The sequence below is a fragment of the Aspergillus piperis genome, assembly GCF_003184755.1.
Source record: "Aspergillus piperis CBS 112811 unplaced genomic scaffold BO85scaffold_9, whole genome shotgun sequence".
NCBI lineage: Eukaryota > Fungi > Ascomycota > Eurotiomycetes > Eurotiales > Aspergillaceae > Aspergillus > Aspergillus piperis.
The window spans coordinates 74457-99987 of NW_020291599.1; the positions used below are offsets into that span (position 1 = coordinate 74457).

The 25531-nt window shown below is 44.9% G+C and overlaps 10 protein-coding genes across 10 annotated transcripts; 4 read left to right on the top strand and 6 right to left on the bottom strand.

Moving 5' to 3' along the window:
• Nucleotides 1–364: 364 nt before the first annotated feature.
• On the bottom strand, nt 365–1738 carry BO85DRAFT_514044 (uncharacterized protein; the record flags this gene model as incomplete). The annotated part of the gene is made up of 1 exon (XM_025664732.1): nt 365–1738. One exon carries the CDS (start codon nt 1736–1738, stop codon nt 365–367), a length of 1374 nt encoding a protein of 457 aa, XP_025515266.1.
• Nucleotides 1739–2468: 730 nt separating this feature from the next.
• Nucleotides 2469–3073, bottom strand: BO85DRAFT_488091 (glutathione S-transferase family protein; the record flags this gene model as incomplete). Its single annotated transcript, XM_025663504.1, has 3 exons — nt 2469–2592; nt 2652–2890; nt 2945–3073. 3 exons carry the CDS (start codon nt 3071–3073, stop codon nt 2469–2471), a joined length of 492 nt encoding a protein of 163 aa, XP_025515267.1.
• Nucleotides 3074–3454: 381 nt separating this feature from the next.
• Nucleotides 3455–5246, top strand: BO85DRAFT_372264 (uncharacterized protein; the record flags this gene model as incomplete). Its single annotated transcript, XM_025656035.1, has 2 exons — nt 3455–3633; nt 3698–5246. The coding sequence occupies 2 exons, from the start codon at nt 3455–3457 to the stop codon at nt 5244–5246; spliced, it is 1728 nt and encodes a 575-aa protein (XP_025515268.1).
• Nucleotides 5247–5348: 102 nt separating this feature from the next.
• On the bottom strand, nt 5349–6788 carry BO85DRAFT_459430 (uncharacterized protein; the record flags this gene model as incomplete). Its single annotated transcript, XM_025661656.1, has 3 exons — nt 5349–6391; nt 6449–6599; nt 6672–6788. 3 exons carry the CDS (start codon nt 6786–6788, stop codon nt 5349–5351), a joined length of 1311 nt encoding a protein of 436 aa, XP_025515269.1.
• An 822-nt stretch (nt 6789–7610) lies between these two features.
• BO85DRAFT_438476 (MFS transporter) lies at nt 7611–9272 on the bottom strand (the record flags this gene model as incomplete). Its single annotated transcript, XM_025658673.1, has 3 exons — nt 7611–7828; nt 7892–8957; nt 9003–9272. 3 exons carry the CDS (start codon nt 9270–9272, stop codon nt 7611–7613), a joined length of 1554 nt encoding a protein of 517 aa, XP_025515270.1.
• Nucleotides 9273–10425: 1153 nt separating this feature from the next.
• Nucleotides 10426–11419, top strand: BO85DRAFT_488094 (uncharacterized protein; the record flags this gene model as incomplete). Its single annotated transcript, XM_025663505.1, has 2 exons — nt 10426–10959; nt 11009–11419. 2 exons carry the CDS (start codon nt 10426–10428, stop codon nt 11417–11419), a joined length of 945 nt encoding a protein of 314 aa, XP_025515271.1.
• Nucleotides 11420–11939: 520 nt separating this feature from the next.
• Nucleotides 11940–12904, bottom strand: BO85DRAFT_488095 (uncharacterized protein; the record flags this gene model as incomplete). The annotated part of the gene is made up of 2 exons (XM_025663506.1): nt 11940–12033; nt 12099–12904. The coding sequence occupies 2 exons, from the start codon at nt 12902–12904 to the stop codon at nt 11940–11942; spliced, it is 900 nt and encodes a 299-aa protein (XP_025515272.1).
• Nucleotides 12905–15081: 2177 nt separating this feature from the next.
• BO85DRAFT_514046 (F-box domain protein) lies at nt 15082–16524 on the top strand (the record flags this gene model as incomplete). The annotated part of the gene is made up of 7 exons (XM_025664733.1): nt 15082–15203; nt 15259–15295; nt 15367–15394; nt 15466–15511; nt 15560–15791; nt 15845–16270; nt 16324–16524. 7 exons carry the CDS (start codon nt 15082–15084, stop codon nt 16432–16434), a joined length of 1002 nt encoding a protein of 333 aa, XP_025515273.1. The 3' UTR covers nt 16435–16524.
• Nucleotides 16525–19512: 2988 nt separating this feature from the next.
• Nucleotides 19513–21031, top strand: BO85DRAFT_514051 (polysaccharide lyase family 1 protein; the record flags this gene model as incomplete). Its single annotated transcript, XM_025664734.1, has 4 exons — nt 19513–19997; nt 20072–20138; nt 20204–20372; nt 20432–21031. The coding sequence occupies 4 exons, from the start codon at nt 19513–19515 to the stop codon at nt 20830–20832; spliced, it is 1122 nt and encodes a 373-aa protein (XP_025515274.1). The 3' UTR covers nt 20833–21031.
• A 469-nt stretch (nt 21032–21500) lies between these two features.
• BO85DRAFT_488098 (alpha/beta hydrolase) lies at nt 21501–22517 on the bottom strand (the record flags this gene model as incomplete). The annotated part of the gene is made up of 1 exon (XM_025663507.1): nt 21501–22517. One exon carries the CDS (start codon nt 22515–22517, stop codon nt 21501–21503), a length of 1017 nt encoding a protein of 338 aa, XP_025515275.1.
• Between the last annotated feature and the right edge of the window lie 3014 nt (nt 22518–25531).

Here is a 25531-nt window from a genome sequence, read left to right on the forward strand (position 1 = left end):
AACATGTGACAACAATTTTCTCGACAAGTCAAGGAGATGAACCATGCACTCTTGCCCCTCATCGGATATGTGGAGATGGGAGCAACAACTTCCCGGCATTAGACTAGTTGCTGGGCTACTGTACGCTACTGACCTGGCGGCAGGTAGCGTTTCCGTGCATATATTTCCGATAAACGTGCAGCACAAATGAATTTGACTGAATATATATATGTGTGTGTTGCACTTGCTCGTAGATAACTATTTCTTCCATCGCCGCCACCCCCTCACTGGGACTAGACACGTATGTTGCCAATATTTGCATCCGTTCAGGAACTAGTGAATTTATCATCCATCAACATGAGGGTTCCAACGGTTTTCATACAAACTAGGCTGGCGAGACAGTTCCTCCCCCAGTGAGATTAAAAGTCCGTCTTGCCAGCGGCTTGTTTGCGGGAGCATCAGCGTCATATGTGACGGAGAAACCGTTGCTGTTGACATTGCCAAAGGACATGTCTGCGTTGGTAAAGTTCTTTAGCGCAGTATTCCCTGTAAGATTCCAACTGCTTGTCTTATCGAGGTACACGGCCAGCTCCGCTTCTCCATATCCGACATAAGCTCGCCCACTCCAATGTGAATGTCGTTCAAGGGAGAATTCCAGTGTGCTTCCATTGTATGCAACTAGATCGCCTTCCAGAGTACTCTCTTCGACGTAAATGCGACTATCAGCGGTAGCGACTATATCCCCGGAAGTTGCATAGTCAGAATAGAAGTTAAAAGCCTCAGTGATCGTTGAAAAATTAGCCACGGCAAGTATTCCTGACTCGGTGATAATCTGACTGTTGCGGATGTAGCTGTCGGCATAGACCGTTCCGTACCAGAGTCCCGGTGCATCGCCTAGAACCTTCAATCTCGTGTTCTCCAGAGTAAACTGAAATGGATATGCCTGGGTATCCTTGGAGATGCTAAATATGACTGCCCCACCCAAAAGTCCAGCAGTGAGGTCGCAGTCCGTAGCAACGGCATGGCCTTCACCGATAGTGAAGAAGGCGGGCGACTGCTCGGCATACCCGACTACATTGGTTAGGTTCGCATGTTTGACTGCAAAGACAATAGCCGATCCAATTCCGGTAGTATGAGCGATCGAGTCCTCTACATAGAGGTATCCAGCTGGAGTATCCCCGGAAAACGAAGAGCAGCGGTTCCCACCACTAAAATGGTGCACATTTCTCGCCCGGATTGTTCCATTGCCGGCAGCATACAACCCATGCGCTGTTGGCCCCGAACTATACAGCCAGGCGTTATCAATATAGGCCACGGAGTCGGTGCCGTAGGCGTAAACATTTGCCGCACCATTGTGTGTTGTGATGTTCACGTCCGTCAAACGCAGCTGGCTGTTGTTTGCGACGAGCACGGCTGAGTTTACGCCATAAAAGCTGGCCTGGATGAGGTTGCTGGAATAGCCAAATTTCACAACCTCCGTATGGTCGACATACACATTGGCGTGCTCTGTCGCGACCAGGACGCTTGTGTCGTTGCCGCTGACAGCCAGCGTAGTATGGTTAAATCGATTTTCCTGCCCACGCACCATGTAGGGGCCAACTTGGGCAATTCTTTGCACTGTCTCGGTGCTTACGTTGTAATCGGCAAGAATGGCGTTGTCAGATTTCCATTGGAACGCAGGTATAATGTCCCCAGGGTCTCTGATGGTGATTGCGGCCATGGCCGCCCCGATGAAATGGAGAACCGAGTAGGGTTTCATCTTGATGGGGATATGTCTGGATGGATAGAAGTAGGCCTGATGTGGAAACCTTCGCACAAGCGACAGTGTCTTTACTTCGGATGATGATTTATTTAAGTTGTGGCTCAGCTTTGAAATGTGGGTTACATAGTTGATCCACCGTAGCGCTCTCCCGGCATGCCGGTGCTCGTTCGGAGAGACTAAAAAGGTTCTGATCGAGATGATCGGCCCCACTTTAAGTGAGGATCTCAAATCTTTGAGGTCGAGGCCCAAACTAGTTCTCTATACTAATCGTTTCTGACCTGATAATCATCTATATGTAGGCCCCTTTTTCGTGGAACACCCAACACCAAGGCCATTTGTCATCATGCTTAACAAGTGGCCTTTCGTGTTCAAAGGGTGTAATTATCTGAATAGTACATTGGTCTACAACGACATGCACATAAAACGTCCGAATTTCATGCAAAGAATTATCTCGGCCACTATAACGCACACCCAGTCAATGTTTGATTATATGACTAATTCTAGTCTAAAATACAGGTGTAGATTCATGATCTACCTGAAACCCTTCTCCACGAAGGACGCGACTCGACTCTCTCCCACCAAGCCCGCAAGTACTTTCTTGACTCTAGCTCAGCCCACAATCCAATTTCATCCATGAAAGCAGTCCACGGCATATAATAAACATCCACCAGGGAAAATGTCTAGCCGATATTATTAGCGGCTTTACAATGCGCTTATATGGTTATCATCATACCGTTCCTCCCAGATAATCCTGTTTTTCCAAGATGCCTTCGTAGTAATCGAGACACTTCCGTATCTGATCCTTGTAGAGAGACACTAAACTGGCGTCGGGCTCGCCGTGGCCCATCATACTTTTGACTCTGAATTAGAACTAACATATCAATCAAACGGACTCAACCAATCAACCAACCTTTTAAACAGACTCTCATAGGCCAACTGCTTCACCGGTGGATCAAAGTACGAGTACTCAACACTCGCCGCCTGTTGGAACTCGGCGATCTGTACAGAATTAGACGGCGGTATCAGATGTCCGCCGTGTTTGACTGCGAGATAGTGACAGATAGCGCGTGATTCGAAGATCTTAACGTTTGTGTCTTGGTATGCTGGGATGTATCCGAACGGGTTGTGCTCAGATAGATACGAGGGGCTCTTTCAGTAATCAGAATCATTACAGCAAGCTGGTAAGCTGGTTCAAAGCCATACCTTATGCTCACCGGCACGCATGTCAATTGAGATGAGTTCATAGTCGATTCCTAGCTCCTCCAGGACTATGAGAACCCGCTGGGTACAAGTCGAGGATACTGATCCGTAGATCTTGGGAGTTAGAGACATCTTGCACGGGGAAGGCTAATGCTCTGTTTGATAAAAATTGGCCGAGTCAATTGAAAAAAAATCCCGTAATCGATCGTGCGGGAGGATATGCAGTTTTCCTTTCGGCTGCCTGCTCTGCTCGGCTCCAAAATCAACGGCATTCCGGAAGTCGACGGCATGCCGGCCGCGATGCACACCATCTTCTCAGCCATATCGAGCGTCATTGCTCTCTCAGAGTTCCCGTTTCGGCTCCACGGACGTAAAGCAAAATGCGTGTTGATTGAACAACCGAATACAATCCAGCCGGAAATATAAACCCTCGGTCGACGTATTAACACTCATCAAATGAAACTATTGGACAACATTCACGGATTTCGACACATGATTGCACAAACACTGACAATGAATCCTAAGTTCACCCAAACCGATGAAACAGTCCTTCGGGGACCACGAAGAACAGAGTTCGACTTTTCCGATTTTGATCATTCAGGAATTCCCCTAGAAGAGGAAGAATGGCCGGTCGTTATTATTGGATCGAGCATGGTAGGAATGGCACTAGGAATTCTACTGGGATATTGGGGGTATGCCTCCTCCTTTTAATGGAACTGTCTTCTTTCTTCTACTATCTATCTAACTCGCTCAAAGTATAGAATCGGTGGCCTTCGACCGACATCCCTCAACGGCCACGCACCCTCGCGCGGCCCTCTTCCTCCTCCGTACAATGGAAATCTTCCGACAACTTGGACTAGAGGAGGATATGCTTCGCGCCAGCAAATCCAATTTTGATCTGGATGCAGGGATGCTTCTGGTGGAGCGGTTGATTGGCGGGAAGGTCATCGCCAAAATGCAGGAGGCAGATCCGGAACAGACAGCCAAGATCACGCCTTGCAAGCGAGTATGGCTAACGCAGAACATGTTCGAGCCTTTACTCCGGAGAGAAGCCCATAGATTCGGCGCGAAACAAGTTTTCTCGACTAGGGTCGTGCATTACGATGAGCATGACGACAGTGTGATTGTGGTTGTGCAGAACCTCACCACAGGGAAATATTCCAAGTACAAGACTCAGTACTTGGTCGCGTGTGATGGAAATCGTAGCCCGACACGTCGCAAGGAAGGCATCGAGTGGATAGGGCCAGGAACATTCAGCAACAATATCTCTATCAACTTCAGGGCAGATCTAACTCCTTACTTGGGTTCCCGGGCAGTGCATGGAGTGACATATGTGGTCAATAAGGACGTTAGTGGAGGATTTCGTCTGGAAGATGGAGGCAAGCGTGGCTTTTTGATCGTGTCTCGTCTGCATGATAGACACGACTTCGAGCCGGACTCCGTCACAGAGCAGGATGCGAGAGATGCCGTTTTTGCGGCATCCGGAATACAGGAAGATATCTCCCTCGACATCGACTTTGTTTCTTACTGGAGTGTAGCTGCTCTCAATTGCACTCAATACGCGAGCCAAAGGGGGCGTGTGTTTCTTGCCGGAGATGCAGCTCACATTATGCCTCCGACAGGAGGGATGGGTGGGAACACGGGCATACAGGACGCATATAATCTTGCGTGGAAGCTCGCGTATGTGCTCAAAGGGCTGGCCGACGCTTCGCTGTTGAAAACATACACCATAGAGCGCCAACCCGCTGCAGAAAGCACGATGCAGCAGGCATTCTCCCGTCTTGTCAACAGAGTCCTGGAGGACAAAGCTGTTGTGCACGATGAAGAACTCCCAGATGAAGTATGTGAAGTGGGGTATTGCTACCGGACTGGAGCTTTTGACTTCGGCAACGGGAAGGATAAGGGAACTCCTAAGGCGTGGGATAATCCTCACAAACCCAATCCTGTGACTGGCTCACGTCTTCCCCATATCAATCTTATTGATCGTACGAGAAATGACAAAGCTATATCATCCCTTGACCTCGTCCGCGTCCATTTTATCTTGCTAACCGCGGACTCTTCATCACCGTGGCTTCCGGCAGCTGCCGCGCAGGCTGTAACCGTTGATGCGTTTGAACTCTCGCAGACCTCCAACCTAATCGCCGACCCAGACGGTCGCTTCAGAAGGTTATGCAGTATGGATGATGGAGAGGCTATACTGGTTCGACCTGACGGGTTAATCGCTTGGCGCGGCAAGGCATCTTGTGAAGGACACTCGGAGACCCTTGCGGCGGTTTTGAGTAAAATCTTAGGATTACGCAGATAGGAAGGTGTGAAAAAAGCGCATCAGGAGTTACGAATAGCTATATTTGGGAAACATATGATTCCATTACATCAGACTAAATAGTATTCACACCTGCCCACTTGATCATGACGGTCGAAGTTTCCCTCCACCTTGAAGTTCGTAGGTCTCTCCCTTCCAAGCAGCATTTACCAATGAATCCGAGTCATACAGGATATTGAAACCATTACTGAAAACATTTGCGAGCGTACTATTGGAGTTAGCGAAGCTTTGAAGGACTGAGTCCCCCGTCAATGTCCATGTCGATGTGTTGTCCAATGACACGGACAAGTAGGCGGCTCCTAATCCCACCTTTGCCATGCCAGTCCAATGCGAGAAACTCTGAAGATTGAAGCTGATTGACGATTCGTTGTATGCAACAAGTGTTCCCGATAGCGTAGAATCCTTAACATTGATAGTTGCCTGTGCAGGGGATAGGTTGTTGTTTTCTTCATAGCCGGCATAGTAGTCAAAATCCTGAGTCAGAAAGGAGTAGTTTGAAACAGCGAGGATACCCGAAGAGGTATTAATGCTCGCTGCGATGAGATCGACAGTTGCGATGATATTTCCAAACCATAGCCCTGGATTCCCTTCACCGAGGACAGTCAATCGAGTGTTGTCGAGAACAACAGTGGTGCCATTCCTGATAGTCGAGTCAGATATCATGACAATACCACCTAACAGACCAGCTGTTAGATCAGAGTTTTTCCAGATGCCCATAACATCGGATAATGCACCGTCACTGATCATGGCAGGAGATTTGGCAGCGTAACCGACAACATTTGTCATGTTGCACAGACCCTGTAGAAAGCAGATAGCGGAACCAACTCCATCAGTATGGACGACTGCGTTTTCGGCGTGTATATACCCAGCTGGGTAGTCTCCGCTGAAAGCTGAGCACCTAGTTCCCCCGGAATACACCTGGACGTCTTTGGCATAAATGGTGCCATTTCCTGCTGCGTAAAAGCCATGGGAGACAGGGCCGGAACTATAGAGCCATGTGTTGTCGGCATAGGTTACGCTTCCAGTGCCGTATGTGTAGACGTTTGCTGCTCCATTATGCGTAGTAACGTTTACATTGGAGAGTCGCAGTGTCGAATGATTCGCATTGTTGACAGCTGCATTCACTCCTGCAAGAGTTAATCAAGAAAAGTTCAGAAAATCCAAGGGGCGCTGGAGAGCGTTACCATAGAAGCTCGCTTGATTGAGAGCAGAAGAATAGCCGAACTTGGTGATAGTGCTGTGGGTGATAGTGACGTCGGACCGATTCGCTATGACCACAACACTTGTGTCATTTGCTGTAGTTTCTAGTGACCGATGATCAATAGCCCCTGTTTGCTGATTATAGGTATAGGGACCAATGACAGGAATGGTTTGGTAAGCTTCTCCGGTCGTATGTCAGTCGAAAACATATGCGTTATCGTCTGCCCAGCCTTCAGGGGGAACTATATTGCTTGGATCCTCAATGATAATAGATGCCAGGACAAGTGATGCAAAGAGCATCAAATAGAGGATTGATCTGGCCATAGTGAACGGGTTATCTGAGTAACTCCGAAGTGGCATAACACAATTTTTGAAATCTATTCTCATATAAATCGTAGACGGCTACGGTTCTTTACTGTGCCCTCTGCTCCCGGCAGGATTTACCGCTTCGCAGGACATTTCTTAGCATCTGGTGCCGGCGGGGAACTTCCGAAAATATTACGGTCAGTAAATCCGATGTGGTCGACAAGATGGGCCCGATGCTTGGAGGGGGGAGACAGTAAGCCGAGTAAGTCAAAGAACGGAAAGCCGGGCGGCAGGCCGATCGTGCAGCGGTGTGAAACAAGTCCACTTGGACTGTCTCTATCACTTTCCTTCCTTTCTTAGGTGTATTATGAGAACCCAAGATTAATTAGGCATTAGCCGATTTCGATCTAATTTGCGTACTCCTTTGTATCTATTTTATTATATTATATATCTTTTAGATTTTTTTTTCTTTTATTTTTTCTTTCCTAACGTGGTTCGAAAACGCAACATTGGACTTGAGAAGCCGTTGAGAAGAGCAATCCTAAGAGATCATTTATGTATTATGTATGAGGTCAAAACAAAGTAGACCAAAACGATATACCGTCGCCTACAAAGCAGCAGGGATGACTTATGTCTTAACATATGATAGTATCAAGGTTTATATCTGTAAATAACAAAGACTGCCTCTATTTCTTGGGGTGATCAAGACTTTAGTATGTCCCACCAGATGCTCGCTTTAGGTGGATTTGATGACCAACACACGATGTTATGTCTGCAATTTATCAGACTACCAAACACAGTAGACACAGTAAATTTATGATCCGACTACAATCACGCCAACTACTCGCCAACCTCGCGATCAGAGCTCCAGTGACCATATTTGCGCATTATCGACCACTGCCAGGTACTGCGACGAATCTGCTTTCCCCAGAAATAGAAAGGAATGACGAGCAAGATAATGATACCGGATATCGCTGCCATCTCTCCAAAAGCAATCGCGTAGCCATCCTGATCTATCCAGGGGTTTGTGTAGAACGAGAGTAGAAAGCCGAACCCAGCTATTATCATCAGTAATGGTTCTGGCTTACATGGACCTAGATGCTGAGGGGGGGCTTGCTTACCTTTGAATGCCAGGATGGATACGCTGACCTCTCCAACAGCTGGCCTGTAGCAGTCAATGCAGTACACCATGGAGACATTTGTGGCCTGCACTATTGCAAAATTCAGAAGGCCAAGTCCAAGGACTGGCACCATCCAATGGCACTCATTTTGGATGCCAACTCCATATAGAATTAAAGAAACGGGCGCGCAGATACCACCAATGGCAATAGCTGGAAGCCGCATTTCAGGTTCTCGAATTCCGCCATTTCGACGAGTAAACCAATCAGCAGTCCAGTCAGACAGATGGCCACCGCAGACAATGCCGATTAAGGATCCAATAAGGGGCGAAACAAAGCAAAGACCGGATTGCCATGCTTCGAAGCCATAGTAAGTCGAAAATGCCGTGGAATAATTGGAGGTAATTGCAACAAGGAAGCCAACAGTGACGGAAGAGACCAGAGTAGACCAGAGCACTGGCGGAAGAATGATCAAGACGACCGGCCTAAGGAAGACCCCAAATAGCGTCTCTTTGGTGTATATGCCGTGAAATAATTTTATCGAACTGATGTAGCTCTCCTTAAGTGGGGGGTTTCTTCTGTTTATCCCGGCATTCTCCACAACTTCCGCTTCTGCGTAGGTCTTTTCAGCATCGACATTGATTGCGAAAGGATAGACGGCGGCACTCCGGTCGTAAGTCGTCTCTGGAAAAGTAAAAATCACTAAAATCAATACTGCTCCCAGAAGTGCTGTCGCGACATAGTAGATAACCCGCCAGTGATAGTGAATAGTGATAAGACCATCAATGATGATACCACCTGCAACCCCCATGGACAGGGCCGCAGTGTATATCGCCATGACAGTTCCTCGCTCATGAACGAAGAAGATGTCTGCGATAGTAAGTGGCCCAAGGCACTCCCCAGTACCTGCGGTCAGGCCCAGAACGATTCGACCAGTCAGCTCGACAGCGTATGATTGCGCAAAGCCACACCATAACGCCGTCCCAAAATACGCCAGGAATGAGAGGACGTAAATTGGTCGCCGACCATACTTTACGATAAGCGGCATCCAGAATAGCATCCCAACGCCCTGGCAGAGAGCAGCGGAAGTAAAGAAGTAGGAGACTTAAGACACATGACTGGAGAAGTTGGGTCCCATTGGGCCGAGAAAGTCAATAGTCGTTTCCGAGATGGCCACTGAAGGCCCAGCCGCCAGGAAATTGCAAAAGAACACGGCCAAACAAGCAACAACAGCCAGGAAATATCGATGTTTTCTTGACCAGTTTAAGGGGTCGTTGGGATCCGCAGTAGGACTCGGAATGAGAATGACCTCATTCGTCTCATGGTGACGGAGGCGTAAGGTGCCCAGCTTGTGAGTGTGGGTGTCGGTGGTAGCAGAATCCATGGCGACGATATCGAGAAGCTACTCTCTGCAGGGCAATCTGTGAATTAGGCTATTATAATAAGCAATCTACATTGACTAATTGTCATTTTCTCCTCCGGTCGTGGTTAGGGGTGATTGTCCACGTGAAGCCCGTAAACTCGGCCAGCATGTCGTGTAGTACTAACCGGCATTCCGGAGAGAGCCTGGCCCGCACACAGACCGGTAGTCCACCCACCACCCGGGCTCTGGACCGAGTGATGCGAGGAAGCTTTCTTTTAATTGAATTAAGAGTAGATATAACAGAGTAAGCGGGATTGCTATCTCCGATTGGACACATGGGACTGAGCTAGAGTCAAGTACCACGGCGGATTTGTGGGTCAGTCTACTTTGTTTGACCAACCCCGGATCCCGCCAGCGATAGTCCAAATACCTACTCCAGTGGCATTTTAGTATAGATCCTAAGATTGCATGAAAAGGCGAAACTTCATTGGGTCCCTCTGTAAGCACAGATGGAGGTTTTCCTGGGTGTCCGGTGAACGGGTCCAACCTAATCATTTGAGACCGCCCACCAAAAAGACAACACAGGAGGTAAGGGTGGAACAAGGAGTCCTGTAAAAACTGAAGACTAGCTTAGGCTATACAGGCCTATTCTTCGTGTGAACATAGTGAACATGAGGCGTGATGGCGGAAAGCTGTATGTCAGATTCGTCACCGATGGTGCTCGAACATTAAGCCACAGATGAGAGGTTTGAGCTTCGAGAGTGTATTTTCCCCATCGCCGGCGGGGCTCAGTGGGTCATATTTCCCCATACCCCGCATTTTACTGTATCAATGCTAACTTGCTAAGTGCCATTGCAAAGAATATCGGAAATGTGGGGGACCCCCGGTGCCCTGTGCGTTCCAGCTGGAAGCTTTGCTACATCATAGGGCATTCCGGTGAAGATGAACACCTATTGTGGAGTGCATATCGAGCATCTCCAGAGGAATCCACACGAATCCTTATTTTGTTACCTAACGTAGAGACCTCACTTTAGCTGTAATGATCCAAGTGGGGATGCTCCGGTACAATGACGAGCAACATGGGTAATTAACACAAGATATATAGTCGTCGGATCATGAGTTTACCATCTCACGTCTATCAAATGCTTCAGATATCTTTTAATAGTAACTCAAAATGCATTTTCCAGCAGGTCTTCCTGTTACTATCATGACTCTCGCCCTCGCGCTCCCTATGGTTGCTGCGTCCAACGTGACGGACACCAGCAGCTCCCGGAGGCACTTGTCGAGCGTTATCTTTCAGGTCTTAGAGTCTATCAGGCTCCAAGACCCAGATATCCTACCACTAGCCACTATTTACAAAGCAACCGAGAACTCTCATCCTTCTTCACCTGCCATGATGACAGCGTGGCGAACTATCACCGAGGTTGAAGCGCCTGCCATGCTTGCGATCGACACCGTGCAGAATTCAGTGTACTTTATCTCAGCCATCAGTGAAGGAAGTAGATCCAGATCAATTCTCCGCGGTCGAATCCAAGTGGTTGATTGGCTTATTACTGAGCTGGAGCTATTTATCAACCGCTCCCGTGGTGACGACGGCTTCGCTTTCTCAGTCGAGGAGCTCTATGCCAACTATCAGACACTCATGTCACTACCAGCCGGACAGAAAAAAAGCAAATCGAGAAACATTAGAGGCTCTGGGAAAGGCGCTGTGGAACCCATCCGACAATTTCACGGCTACTGTGAGTGACAACTGTCAGTTCACCGAAGTAGGATGGAAGGTTTTCGATACTGGGACCTATGGGAACGGCTCCACCAACCCGCTTGGGTGTAGTTGGGACTCAACAAGGCCATATGATCCAGATGCAAGAGCCAATCTTGTTATCGATGAGGAGTTAGGATTCGTCGTTTCTAGCGGCATGGTCCAGGGCAAAGTCTATCCGTACTACGGTAATATTTCTACCTTTATCCCTGATTCCATGCACACGCAGCAGGACGCCCAGGAGGTCTGGATAAATACAGTAAAGGGACAAAGGAACGTATCCCTGTTGTCCCCTACTGAAGCTACCGGTGAAAACATGGAGGTTGTTCAGTACTACAACGATGAGCTTCAGGCCCTTCAGTTGAATGTCTTTCTTACCGGTCCGAATATGACGTCCGCTTGGTTATGAGGTAGCTTCGTCATATGTAGCACTTATCGTTGTGCCCTTATGAATCGGAGACTATCTCAACTCTTCGGGTCCGTCTTTATCTTCCAGCTTGAACAATTCTACTTCCTTCCTGTCAAAGATGGCAATAAATTGGATCTATTATGTTCAACTTTCCCTTATTCGAATTACTTATGCCAATAAAATTATCCTCCCATGTACGGGATTCTCTCCTATTTGCGCTGTTAGTATGGATGTAGAGCAGTATCAATATACTATTCCGCGGGCGGGGAACTCGTTATCTCATTTACGGTATATTGAACAAATCACCAATATCATTATAGCGTTGTGATCTTAATTGGAACAGAAAAAAGGATACAGAAATTCCTGCTATGTATAGGACTGACGGAATCCCTTGGTAATAAATACCTAGAGGGCGCAAAAGTGAAGAAATGACATACTACATTGTCTCAGTGAAAAGAGGACTCATAGATGGCTTGAACATCAAGACCCCCGAACACTCAGCTGACAATTGAAATGAACATCATGCCCAACTAGTTCCATTCCGCGGACCAGTGAGGTAAACCAAGAATTGCTCACCCTGAAGCTGATCATTGTAATACTGGAAAACATCGAAACTGGTCGCCAGGGTCGCCATCGGTTCGACCAAATATATATACCCTCAGAACTTTGAATAGAATACCACGTATCCTGCGTCTCCTGCGAAGATTTCATCGAATCCGGGATAAATGCGGAGAAGGTCGCGTAGGGGTAAACCTTACCCGGAACCACGCCTGCCGTGACGACAATCCCCAGTTCCTCATCGATGACCAGAGTCCGGGCATTCAAATCAGTAGGTCGGTCTGACATCCAGTTACATGCAGCATTCTTTACCACCCAGCCCATCTCAGTGAACTGGCAGTCTGAGGCCATATCTACCGTAAAGTTGTCATTTGCGTTAAAGCTCGAGGCAGCAATGCGCGCCAGCTGATCGCGGGTTGCTTTCGTTCGATTTGTGGGCGGGCTCTGCCAGCGCTTGAAGTTCTGGGCCAGATTCTCGACATCGAAGGCGAATCCGTCCTCGCCTTTACCGCGATTGACGAATAGCTCAAACTCGCTGATTAATTGCGAGGATACTTTGATGCGCCCCCAGAGGATATTTTGAATTGTGGCGTTTCCTTCAGTAATAGGTACGGTGAAGTATGCCTGACCTTGTGAGATGTCGATGGCCAGTAGGCTCGGTGAGCTGGCTTTCGTGACAGTCCGCCAGAGAGTCATCATGTTGAGGGCTGCCGGGTGCGCATTCTCGGTTGCCTTGTAAACTTCTGCCAATGGAAGTCTGAATGGGTCGTGCGCCACCATTGAATTCAGGACTTCCGTGATCATCGTTTCCAGACATTCACGGTTGCATGATGTGTTGCTCGATGGGCTTCTCTCGACCAATGTCATAACCGGGTTTGCAATTACCCCGACCACGAGCGTAAGGCATGCCAGTGCTTTGGAAACCATGTTGTCTGTAACCAGGCAATGAAAACCGACGAAAAACGGGAGGACAATCTGAAAGACCGCCGACTAAATACCTCATGTTGTCACTTCATGGCAAACCGTTACTTCCGTCGGGGGAAGAAACAGAGGACCCTAATCAGGGCTATGTTGGCGGCGGCTTTCCGCCCCGTCCCGGCTTCCGAGGTGGAGGAGGCGAAAGGCTTTGTAAATATGCAGTCCGTAGGAGCATGAGAAATACCTAGTTTGCCATCTGGACACAAGGATAGTGATGAAGCCAAGCTATTGAGCTGGAACTTCCTTAGTTGCTTTAGGAAACCCTAGATGGGCTAACCTGCCCTACCGAGGGTAAGAAACACATGTGCTTCCAGCTAGATTATGATTCCGCAAGAAACATGATATAGGCTTCGTGACTATTATTGGAGTCTGTGATATGTGCCTTTTTTCCTCTTCTGTTCTTCAATATATCGGCTAGTATAAAATAATCTACCTCGGTTTCTGCAGTAAGTATACCCTTGTCTATCATGCTTTACTTACCCAGATACAAATATCAAATATTTTCATGAACAAATTACTAAATATTACGGTTCAGATTATTATAACACCTGCACTGTCTGTACACAGAATCAAAGAACTTTAATATTTATAACAATAAATCTTTCATCAATCAATCTTTTTTCCATTGGCTATGAAATTCCTGTCAACAGTGAGCCCTGCTTCTGGGCATAAAACAAGCTCTCAAAAATTAGGAAACCTAGACAAGCAGGTATATTATAATCATTGAATCATATATTATAACAATTATAATAATTATAATAAGATTTGACAGTAATTGCGTATTTTAATGAGAAGGTCTCTTTCCAAATCTAGGATTTTGGATATACTGAGTTACTATTGAAAATCACAGGTAATAAAGATGAATCAAAAGACAAGATATCGTAATCTAATATGTTGGATAATCTAGAAATTTATTACTCCAATGTTTAATCATATTAATTATAATTACTTTGTAATGTTTACCTTTAAATACAGAGTATGTGGACCTGGATTATATACTTAATATAAATATTACTTTTGATATTACTCTTAGTAAGATAGCATGCTTAATGACTCGGTTAATAATTAAGAAGCTAGGGGGGAAGGGATGTGGTGGTGCCTTATTTGTCTGTGCTAAAGGGTTGAAGCATCGATGGCGCGGCTGAGATATTTCGGCTTACTAGGCCGCCAGATTATTTACCTTAACCAGTTATCGGATAATTATGCATAAAATCTGACATATAGCTCTAATGGCTGCGGAATGTCTTCAGCCGTTGCTGAAGCTATACTGTGTGGTCAGCCTCTATGATCCACTGGGGGGCATCTGCTACTATATAAGCACAGAACTTCCTTGAAGGCTGTACACCCATTGCATTCTGCAGCATCCGCAATTGAACAGTACATGCTAGCACGATTATATTTGGAAATCATATAGCGAATGGGCTGTTGGGGGAGAGGAAACAAGTCTGAAGAGTTGAGGAAAGCAGCTTGCGCAGGGATCTGCTTTTTGTAATGACGCTGTAACTGGTCGTTCCTTAGGATCTAATAAAACATCGGCAGTATGTAGTGATAACCCCGTCCGTCGGCTTTAACTGAGGCGGGTTTTGATACTTTAATTATCAGGTCTACAGCGACATTGAGCGACTGGCAGTAATGCAATGCACTCATCAGTTTCTTGCACGTAGTTCGTGCATGGCGTGTGATAACTCCTGTTCAATTTGCAGTGTCTTAGCGTCACGGCCATGTATATTGATTCCATCGCCACCTCCTAAGACCTGACACACAAACTTGCCTCTACACGCAGCATACAACGCCAATCATGCCATCCCATAGCATTAATGGTAGAGCTTCGGCTATGTCTCTCCTTGTCGATCCTATCATTCTAAAGTACCGCTCGTAGAAGCCAAAGGCAAGCGTGGCTTGGCATAAAGTGTAGGTTAGTCCCGCTTAGGCATGGTGGCAACTCTCACCACCGGGCACACGCGCCAGGCACCAGGCACCAATCTCCAACTGACTACAAATCATATAAGACGTGCTATCCTTTCCTCTGTCTCACAACACTATATCATACGCGCACAGCGATCAAAATGGGTGGCTGGGCGATTTTTTGCGCTATCTGCGGAGGTCCATTTTCCAGCCAGGTCGACATGGACTGCGAAGGAACCGACGAGACGGCGTATCGTTTCGACATCCTCGAGCACTGCAACCTCGAGTGGCTCGACAAACTACGTGCCCTAGGAATGAATTCCAATGCTACTGGAAGTGACAAGTTCGTAGTGACTCGCCGTTAACGTCTTACAAAACTAAGTGGCCTGGTTCTCTAGGTCGTTTCTGACGGGACCTGGCCGCTACTTTGACTATGTAAGCTAATCGATCCCTTTGACAGTTTTCAAGCCGGCAGTATAGTTTGCTGAAGCTGGAGGTCCTGCTAGGGGGGGATTGAGGTCGTTGCTGGGAATCGTACGTTGCTCTGAATACGTGGCCCTCCGTGACACTAGAATTACCCGTCAATGGTAACATCGTTTTGCCAGATATAAACATCCCATACCCGAAGAACGAGGTTGTGCCCATGGTTGCGTATGCATTGCGTCTCCTCTTCCAGTTTACCCGCTAACCCTCTCATAGATATCACGACTTTGCCGAAATAGGCGAACCACATGTGTTTCCGTTTCACTCCGTTTGCTACGAGGTTCTGAAGAGATGCATCTCCCTGAGACAGCCAGATGGAATTCAGGAAAATAAGCTATATCGGGTTTTCGAACAGGCCAACGGTGGCCGGTACGTCCGGTTGCAACTTGACTATGGCGAACCAGACCCTCCCGTAGAGCAGGTGTGGGAGACTCTCCGAGGGCAGGAGGTAAGTAATATGCTGAGAGCAAACAATGCGGGTTAGAAGTTTAATATACCCAGATTCTGGTAGTAAACCCAGTTGACATACCGGAGCTTGAATCAGAGATCAACAACATCAAGTGCTTGTTAGACACGAAGACCTACCTTAATAATGAGACGAAGCTCCACAAAGACGATATTTTCAGTCGTCTTTCGAATGAACTGCGACACGAGATCTTCAAGCACCCTCGCCCAGAATCGATTTTGGCTCTCAAGGCTGCCTCGCGAATCATGCACACTACCTGGGTTCCGCGCTCCATGTGGGAAGCCAAGTTAGTCGATACATATCCATGGCTGTGGGAGGTGCTTGAACTCCCGGTTTTCCAATCGCAGGAGATCGAAGAGAAAACGTCTAGGCTGCTTTTTGCTTGCAGGGAGGAGGGTGAGTCTACGGGCAGAAGCTATGGCTATATCTTGGGTCTTGCCAACAGGAGAAGGATTTGGGGAGTATGCGAACAGATTCGGAGTAAATATTTGGAGTAGCGGACCACTTTTACGAGGCAAATACTGTGGCGGCTGCTGTTACATCCGCGTGGGGAGACATTGAAGTGATCCTTCAAACTCTTATCACATCATACTCTGGACTTGATATGACGAATCCCGTGTTCTGAGTCTTCTTCCAGATTCTAATGGTAAAGATGAAGCCCAAATGAAAGATTCGTTGTATGGTCCTATAAATCTCAATATAGATAATCTACCGGTAAAGGTAAATCCAGACAGTCAGCGTAGGCATAACAATAGCTAATCGAACTATCGCCGAGCGAAGTTCCTTCGAAGTCTGAGGATATCCAAATCCCGTCCGGGGCAGTTCTTTCTTTTCATCAGAGTGCGCTGAGCCCGACACAGTGGTATCTAGGTCTTGGATGGCAGTAAATTTAAGATATAAGTTGTAAGAATAATTACAGATTAGACTTTGTATTTTGTTAATTTAAAAGCCCCATTTTAGAATCTGTGGAGATGTATAGCTTTATACTTGCAATTTATCTATTTATCTTCTAGCCTTAGTCCTGAAGGCTTTCTTTGTATTTCTAATTAACTATATTATCTTGAAATTACGCAGCCAATATCAATCCGGTCCACGTGTCTGATTACTGTGGGTGTAGACATCTTGGATCTACTACTTGAATACGTTATTCTACAGTAAGCTGTTATTCCTGAGTATCAGCTGCTCGTGCGTGGCCAATACTTGTAGAACTCCTTCTATACTCCATCAGGATGTAGAAAGAGTATTCAGATCTGGAAAGCTGAGCTTGAGGATGCATGCTTGTGGGCATGTTTTTCTAAAAGGATACCTTCTCAGAGGGTTGACTGCAATGTTTATTTCATCACACAATTGGTCCCCTGGCAATGCGCTATACTTGGAGGTGATGAAGGATGCTCGGTAGCCGTGACCTTACCCGACGGATTTTTGCAGTCCATACCCAATGAAGTTGACTGCAGCAATTGTCGCATTGTGTATTTGGATTCAGAGAAATGGGTAAATATATGTACGATCAACGGTAAAAATGAAGTGAATGCAAGAGATATGTTTTTTAAAAAAGAAAAAAAGAAAAGAAGTAAAAGAGAAAAACATACAACAGAAGGGATTCGCTGGTGGTCACCCACCCAACTACTAACCTCCCGGCGTGTGGCTTGAGTACGGCTGAGCGGACGGGAAGCCCTATTTTCCACACCCTGTGGTCGTATGTGCTTATTTGCTACTAAACCAGACCTGAAAGGGCCACTTTGGGAGGTTTTTTATTTTTATTTTTATTTATTTATTTATTTATTTATTTATTTATTTATTTTTTTTTTATTTATTTTTTTTTTTTTCAAATTGATGTGCTCGGGTTCCACAGCGTAAATGGCATTGACCTTGTTGATACTAACGGTCAATCTGTATGGGAAAACTTTGCGCACGACAGCAGCTGGCATGTCCCGCAGATTTTATGGTCATGGAATCAGTAACCCTTCTAACGATTGTTCGCCGGGCTCATTGATTTCGCCATTTAAGGCAGTTTCCCTTTCAGAAATCATCTTGACCTCCGGACAACCGAGGCATTTTAATATTCATTCCGACTGCGACTCGGTTCTGGTGATTTCCAGGCAATAACCTGAACATCTATAGCGATGGGAAAGGGGTCATTGATGATGATAAATTCTTCTTCTATCATTAAACTAATAGTGACCAGCTCATTGATCTTGATATCCTACTCTAGGAACCGGTTAGCTCCGGTGGTGCGATTGCTTAAGATTCCAGTGTCATCCTCCCTGCCTTCTGGGCACGAACAGATTGCATCATGCCACCATTTCTGAGCTCACGATGCACAACTCTCTAAATTGTTTCAATCTCACTTCGAATGTCATGGACACCTCATTATAGTACGACAATGCTGGCGGAAAATGGACATTCAAGTGCACCTGCCAACGTGCAACCTTTTATATCATCAGTGGTCTTCGTCTGCTAGATTCTACTGCTAACCGATCCTCACACGTATTGTAACTAGAACACGGATGGCTAGAACATACACTGTAGTTCGAAGGTGATGAACCAAAACTCGAGGATGGCTGAGAACTAACAGTAAGCTGTGCCACCCCTTAACCGTCTTCTCTACACCGTCACCCACCCGTTTGGCAAATTCGTGTAAAACATGTGACGGGGGCCCTAAAAGCTGACACCCTCGGCCTGAGCTCGTAAAGTGCTTTCTTCCGGATCTTCGTAGATTGGTTATAAGCAAGGGATTGAGCAACTCGGAAAATTCCCAGTTTTTGCATGTAATTTCACCGACTGGGTCCGAGTATTCCCCGCGAAGTAGCTCCCATGAAGTTAGTATGAGAAGGATCCGTAGTAGAGATACCTGAGACATTGAGCGGTTTGGTTGTAGCGTCATAACCTGTATACGCATCCTTGCAATGAAATGTGATTATAAGGAATTCTGAAATGAAGGAGCTATATGTAGAGTTGTGACATATATGCATGGTCTGTTTGTTCTGAGCCCTGACGGGTTACATCCCGTCCGGCTGTTGAGCGGAAAGCCGCGTGGATGTCTCGGGAGGGTGGGTCAGGGTTCTCCAGGAACTCACTTCTTTAAGTTAGACCTCACAGGGTCTTGCAGACGCACTCCAAATCAGTTGGCTATGGCGTCAGTGTCAACCAAACAAGCCAGCAAATTGTGGTGAAAGAAAGCCACCGTCTAAGAATACGTTCAGATTGTTTCCAAGACTTGTAATTCAAGGTTGATTTGGCAGCTTGCTCAGGGGAAACAACCGACACGAACCAATGAATGTGTACGATAAGTCTTCAGTGTCTGACTCACCACGGAGTACGGCGAAGGCCCGTGATCCTTTTGAGTACCTAAGAAAAGGTCACCACACTGAATCCCAGTAATGGTATGAGACAAACTCCATTCAGAGGATTGTGTGATATGAACAAACATATATCTGAAACAATTGTCACTGCAGGCCTTTTCTACTCATGCATTGGGTTGCATTACAGTGGGGCAGAGTAGTTCTTGGCTGGAGGAACTATGATCACTTTGTAACAACAGTGGCCCCTGTAGCTACTGGGGTTCTTTTCTTCGGCAAAACTCAATCCTTGGCTTTGATATTTCGCTAGGTGACCCGAAGTACATAAGGATGGAGGGTTGGACCTCTGGACAGTACTCCTGTCTATCAAACCAAGTTCTACTTTCATCGAAACCCTATCCGCCATGAAGGTTCCATTCCTACATCTTCTCTGTCTTAATGCCGCCTTGGCCAGCGCAAGTGTTGTCAAAGGTGCCGCACAGGGTTTCGCAGCCGGCGTGACTGGCGGTGGTGATACAGCCCCCAGCTACCCCAAAACCAACGAGGAGCTTGTCTCCTTACTCGAGAGTGACGAACCCCAAGTCATCGTTCTCACCAAGACCTTCGACTTCATCGGAACCGAGGGAACCACGACCGAAGACGGATGCGCGCCTTGGGGTACCGGGAAAGCCTGCCAGCTGGCCATCAACTCCAATGGATGGTGTGGTAAAAATCCCGCCGTAACCGTCAATTATGATAAAGCTGCCAAGAATGGCATTCATATCAAGTCCAACAAGACTCTTGTTGGTGAGGGAGACAAAGGCGTGCTCAGTGGAAAAGGGCTCTACTTTGAGGGTGGTGTCTCCAATATCATTGTTCAGAACATTAAGATTACGGATCTCAACCCTGGGTATGTATCATCCCGAGACTACAAGCTGTCGCATGCTTTATTACACATCAACTTTCTAATGTATTTGAATACAGCTTTGTTTGGGGTGGCGACGCGTTTACTTTCTTCGGCGCTGACCTGATCTGGATCGACCACTGCGAGGTAAGACAGGCATCTCCATTTCCTGATAGTTATAGACGAGTTCCTAATATTACCTGACGGATTAGACTTCTCTCATCGGACGCCAACACTACGTTACCGGCTTCCACCCCAACACCCGCATGACTTGGTCAAACAATTTCCTTAACGGCAAGACTACCCATTCCGCAGGCTGTGATGACCACCACTACTGGACATTGGAGCTAGTTGGCAAAGGAGATGAGATTACCTTCCAGAGTATGTATTCACGGGAAACCTAATAATACATACATTTAACGGAATTAACTCTTCATCAGACAACTACGTTTACCACACCACCGGCCGTGGCCCCGCCCTCTCCGGCACAACCCTCTTTCACGCAGTCAACAGCGTCTGGTCCTCCATCCCTGGACACGCCATCGAGGGCGGTGAAAAGGGCCGTGGTATCTTCGAGGGATGCTTCTTCGAAGATGTCGTCGAAGTCGCACCCGCCAAGCCCGAGAACCAGCTCTTCAGCGCCAGCGAAGCCAACGCCGCGTCCTGCAAGTCCGCCTTGGGCCGCGCTTGCCAGCCCAATGGCTACAGCAAGTCTGGTGCTTTTAGCAGCTCCGAAACTGGTTTTTTCAGTGACTTTTCCGGACTGACTATTGCACCGGCTGGCTCTGCGACGGATGCTCGCGGTTATGTTCCTAAGAATTGTGGAATTGGGCACATTTAATCCTGTGATGCGTAGGGGTGATTCTTCCCGATATGTGTCGGGGTGTAGCTCACTTGATTTGAAATTGGCTGATATGCTTTATATATCTAAATTTCTTGCGCACCAAAGCCTTTCTTTCCTGTCTCCATTATGCTTCGTTAAACACACTCAACCATCAATTATAGATAGTATTCATAATAATATAAACAAGGCACACAAGACCATCTAAAAAAACTTGAGACACAATCTCATCCCCCGTGAAGCAGCTAAAACAGGTCACACCTTACAAGGCAGATCTTCTCCATTTCTGGTCGAACTACCCATCAGTAGCGGAGAACACACCATAAACAATAAAAACCCTCATTTAAGGAACAGCTACACCACGACAAGCATGTACCTGAAGAAATCCAGTAAAAGCAACAACAATTGTGAGACAAATATGGTGAAGAAGAGAATGAAAATACACCAGCCTAGTACGGTAGCAGTCGTCAGGCACCGTGTGGGTGGCTTGCTGCTCTATTCAAGCCCCGATTTACCCACCCAATACTGCATGTGTGGACTTATTAGGTCGTCTGCTGTCCATACAGACCCGATACATCATTTCAATCTTGCGGGTAGTTGATTCTTCTGTACCTACATATCAAGTATTGAAGGGGAACATCTCTGGGCTTCAACAGAACTTTGAATACTCAGACTAACCAGGATCTAACAATATCCTGAATCGCATCCCATATCCAATCATCATGTAAGTTAGCATGATGGTCAAATCCATGCTCCCCATCCCGCACGACAAGTCGAAAGTTGAGGTCAGGGTCAACCTGGGCAAGTTTTCCCTGCAATGCGTAGCTCTCTGTGAGAGGGGCCACGCTGTCATCTCGTCCATGAAGTATCAACACTCCACCACGTGGAAAGCGTGCTCCGGCATCGAGCCTTTCAAGCAAATAGGGGGTAATGGGGGCTTCTGGGAAATTCTGACCTAGCTGGCTGTGCTGGCATGCCGCGAACATTAAGCGGAATCGTTCAGCATCAGCAGCGGCGGATACAATAACAGGCTTCTGCATGACTGCCTCCTGTCTCCTAATACGGTCTAGGTGTAATCTCACCGTATCCGGTGGATAAGTCGGGAGGTTGAACACAGGTCGCTCCTGGCCACTGCTGAAGTAGGTTGCTCTCGGGTTAACCATAGGATAAACGGCATTGACCGATCGAATCTCGTCCGGGTGATTTAAAGCCATTTGCAAACTGAGGTATCCGCCGGCACTGTCGCCTACGGTCATAATACGCCTCAAGTCTGCCTCCACGGTACCTTTTGTTTCCCGCTGCAGTAGTGCGGGAAGCGATTTATGCATCCAATGCCAGTGGTCTTCCACGTCCTCAAGCACATCCAGTACAGAAGATTCTGGCAACAGTCGGTAATTTGGGGAAACGATGACGGCTGAATACTCCTGCGCTAATTCGAGATACCACGGGCTGAAGAATGGAGGAAAGAGACTGTATCCCGCAATAAGGCCGCCACCGTGGTAGCGAAGTAGGACTGGTCGGGGGCCGGAGGGTGACTTGTGTTGCTGCGTTGAGTCGTTCAAGGTCTTGGGATAGAGCACATCCACAGTGATTGTATGGTCGCCAACTGTTTTATAGCCGACGGAGATGATGGAAAATGCGTCGAACCGTGACATGTCGGTCGCATCCATGGTCAAGTTCTCCATCTTGTGGGTAGTTTCGATAGTCAGCGGAAGTCTGCTTCTTGGGAAGTTCAGAGGCAGCGCGTGATGGTGCTTACTAGTAGGTGTATTCAACTATCAGGGTATCACTGACTTGAAGTACATCGGAGGTGCCATAAGCTAGCCGAAGCCTTCTCCCAATGCGCCTGTTCAACCTCGCATTCTCGACAGAAGAGGAAATTAGAGTGGGTCCAAGCGGCGATTTGTATAGGTGTACTTTTAATAATGAATTATTGTGGAATAGATAGATAGATAGATAGATAGATTGGGTTACTCTAATATAGCGCGGCCAGGGCGCTCTTGCAGGGCGCCTGCAGCCTGAGCAAGTCTCTGAGCTGCGAATCTAATATACAGGATCCTATTTCTTTCCATTCCTTTCTTATATTAAATCCTTGTAATCTTACGGTATCGCTCAAATACTGTAATTTAAATATAATGCTATTCCCAAGTTCAATCTGACCAATCAGAACACGCATAGCTGTTTCCTCGCAGATGCCTTATAGGTAACCCCTATGAGGACATCCCCTTATGGGACCCATTTAATTTTATTTACACATTCTTTCTAATCCTCTCTGCATGTTTATTCTACCCTCTTGTATCACATTCTTCGCCTTTTTCTTCCCATGTGAGTATCATGATAAGCCTCATCATGAGGCCCCGGACCCGCTCGCTCCTGTTCCCTGCCCGGTCAAAGGCTTCCGTGGCCGTAGAGGTCCGTAGGGCCTCACATGGGTTAGAGATCCGTAGAGCTTTTGTGCCCTGTTGTCTTTTGTAGTAGCTGTAGGGTCTGTATAGCTTCATGTATGCCGTCATATCTTTATAATCCTGCACCGGGTCCTGTATTCCCTCCTCCGCAGCCCATTAGCTTGACAAGCTTCTGCATGTGTATGTGCATGTAATCTATAGATAATTTGTTTACTATTGGAATTGGCTGTCGTTGTTGTTATATGTATGGGAAACCATGAGAGGAGAGTCAGTGGTGTGAATCTGCAGATATATTCTCTATCTGTCACATGCCTCTCTGATCTTTGAAGCGTACTTATATCCAATTCTTTATTATCCAGGGCTTGTATCTACTATTATTAATAGTTATTACTCTTCTTTTATATTATATACTTGAAACAGCTTTAGTAGTAGTAGGTACTACAGGCATCCTGTATAGAGTAGGAAGCTTATTATATATATTATATATTTCTATTTTATTAGTATCTTTCTTAGATTCCGCGGTACTAATTAGATATCTTATTAAATCAAGTATTAAAGCTTGTTGTATGAGTCGCATATAAATAAAATATAATATACTATTTCTAGTACTGTATAATATTACTTATACTAAACAGAATTAATCTTCTGAATTATATATAAAAATATATTTAGATTAATTTTTTTTATCCGGGCCTGGAAGAGAGCACTCTACTAAATTAAAATTAGATTTTTATAAAATTATATTAGTTTTATACTAATCTCTGGAATATATTACCAGAGAGTTTTATTATAATTTATATACTACTAGTATTAGTATTATTATTTTTTTATTAATATTTTAATCTAGATATTAATAGATAATTATGAGATATAATAATCCAGTATCTGCAGGGCCTTGGAACTGTTAATTATATTATTTAAAAGTTATCTGATAATATATTTAATTATTTTATCTATAAATTTATTACCAGAGATCTTTATATAAGTAGGAATTTAGTAAAAGCTGATACTCTATTTTTATCTATACTGTTTCTTGATAAAATTAATAATATATCAGATAAAAAATTATATAGATTATATTCTGGGATTAAGAAAATATTAAAATATATTTTAATTATTTATATATATTTTAATTATCTTCCAGAGAAAAAAAATCTCTTGTATTATTTATAAGATTAAAATAATTTTAACTAGTTTAATATAGAAAACAGTACTTTTCCAGTCTATACTTAGATATATTTATTAATTATATTTAAGAAGACAGCAGTGGTCTTGATTTTCTTATAATAATTAAATCTATTTGTATATAGCTTCGGGATATTATTATATATAGTTTTTATAATTATATAATTGATTAGGGCCTGCTTCTTCATATTTTTAATTAATATATAAAGAGAGGCTTATTATAGTAAGATTATATAAAATAATCTTAACTTAATTTTCTGGATATTAATCTTTTTTTATAAAAATAATTTTTTTTCTGCCTGTTCCAAGGGGGTCTGTAATAAAATTTTATTATTATAAATTTTTTTCTTAATAATGCCTGTATATATATTTAATAATATAATTTAAATAATTATTTTAAGCTGGGTCTCACGGAGGCATTACTTTATTAATATTATATATAATTTAATATTAAATATATTCCCAGTAACTGCTTTAAATTTTTCTGTAATACTATATTCTATTTTTTATTAAATAACTGTAAATATTTAAATTTATTAGTTATAATAAAATCTTTATTTATAAATTTAAAATATATATCAGATCAGGAATATATACAGAGTCTATAAGATAATAAAATTCTTATACAGAATTTTCTTTTTAATTAATAAAAAACTTTATTTAAACTCTTTTACTAAGCTCAGGACTTAAATATCTTTAAAATATTTCTTATTAATTATTATTATATATTTATTAAACTGTAAGTATTAATCTAGAATAATCTTGAGCAGATATACTAATCAGCTTAATATAATAATATAATTATTTTTTAAATTAAAATCTAGATTTATTATATCTACTGAGACAGAATATGTCTGGATATCTTAAGAAAGTAGCTAGAAGTATATAAAAATAAATTTTTCAGGAGCAAAAACTAATATATATATGACTGACTATACTTCACAGATTTCACTATATTACAGTATTAGATATTAATAATTTAATTTTTTATCCAGCCTGGTCACAACCATAATCATATTATTAATATATCTAATATTACTTGGTAAGCTGTCTACTATATTTATATTATAAAAGAGATACAGGATCAGGAAGAGTAGAAATTCTTAAGA